At 49.9% G+C, this 1,359-nt stretch overlaps 1 protein-coding gene across 1 annotated transcript in view; it reads right to left on the bottom strand.

The window, feature by feature from the left end:
* LPCAT4 (lysophosphatidylcholine acyltransferase 4) overlaps positions 1–152 on the bottom strand; it is an 8,418-nt gene extending 8,266 nt beyond the window's left edge. Inside the window, exon 1 of the mRNA XM_045287669.1 lies at positions 16–152. Within this exon, the coding sequence (XP_045143604.1) occupies positions 16–152 (137 nt within the window). The remainder of the gene's footprint in view (positions 1–15) is intronic.
* Between the last annotated feature and the right edge of the window lie 1,207 nt (positions 153–1,359).

Here is a 1,359-nt window from a genome sequence, read left to right as displayed (position 1 = left end):
GGGGTGCGGCCCTACGCCTGGTGGGATCCGAGGAACGGGGGCCAGAAGTCGGGGGACCGGTCTCGGGGCCCTTCTCTGCCCGCGGGCGCCCGTTCGCAGCCGCTGCCCACCTCCCTGCAGACCACCTTTCCTTCCCAGACGGGCTGCGCCATCGTGGGAGGCGATGCCCGGAGGCGCTGGCGCCCTCTAGTGCCCACCTGGCTCCGCACAGGTCTTTGCTTCTCACCTTTCCAGTCGGAGGACTCCTTGAATCCGAGAGGTGCAGGTTTCACGACAAGTCCTGCGCTTTTCTTGGAACCTGCAGACCATCCCTGGGAGAGGCAGTGGGACCTGGGGAAGACCTGGCATGGAAGGATCCCTCTGCCCTTTCTAACCTCACTTCTTTCACAGTCCCTTTCTTTTTCGGGAGAGGGGACACACCGAAGGAAACAACAAAGTAATTCCGATCCTCCCCACCAAAGCTCCAAACTATTCTTAAAAACACAACAAAAACCCACTTATGTCAGGCGGCTCCTTGATTGTCAGGTGATGATGGGATCAAGGACCCGGAAATTGATTGGACTCTGAGAGCCACACCCAGTTACACAAACAGATACGATAACACGTATGACAAAATGCCAGCCGCACTCCTTGTGGAAGGAAAGTACCATCAGTTCATCTCGTTTTTTATTTTGCTCTTGCCCCAGTGAAGGGAGCTGAAGGAGGCCGGTGAAAGAGCTTTTTCCATGGAGTATAGTGTAGAATTTCCGTGTACTGTATTTCAGTTGGACCCATTTACCTTAAGTATGAATTTCCAACTCCATTGGCTTCAACCTCAAAATTAATCCCGAGGAGATGGAAACCTGTCTGAGAGGAGTGTGGATCACCCAGTACTAAGCCCATGGAGCAGCAGCGAGTTATTTACATATGTGTCAGGGAAGTGCCAACATTTAAATCTACACACAGTAAAACTTTTTTTTTGTGAATCAGATGAATGTTTATAATGCGTATCATCATTTTCATATTCATTCATACACAGGTCACTTCAACACCTCCATTGTTCTCAGAGACAGGTGTGCACAAAAAGACCAGGAAGGTCCAATTGCGTTAAGGTATTTAGTAATAACAACCTACCGGCAGCGAGGTCTACAGGGGAGATTTCATAGGTGGCCCAGTCTCTCTGAGCTTACAAAGTAAAAGGTTTTTATAGGGCGATTAGCTTATTCAATAATCAGTATGTGTTTGGGGGGAGGCCGACGCAAGGTTTCTGGTTTGGGCAGTTTAGACAGTCTCAGGGTTTTATGAGCTCCTTCGCAACTCCATTTTTTTCAGTGTGGTGCATTGCCAAGGTTGGGTCAAGCCGGAGCCTGAACACTCAAA

Source organism: Echinops telfairi, unplaced genomic scaffold, assembly GCF_000313985.2.
Source record: "Echinops telfairi isolate 266 unplaced genomic scaffold, ASM31398v2 ScPeMD7_18;HRSCAF=68, whole genome shotgun sequence".
Taxonomy (NCBI): domain Eukaryota; kingdom Metazoa; phylum Chordata; class Mammalia; order Afrosoricida; family Tenrecidae; genus Echinops; species Echinops telfairi.
The sequence above is the reverse complement of the archived record's forward strand: the minus strand, read 5'-3'. Positions and strand labels throughout refer to the sequence as shown.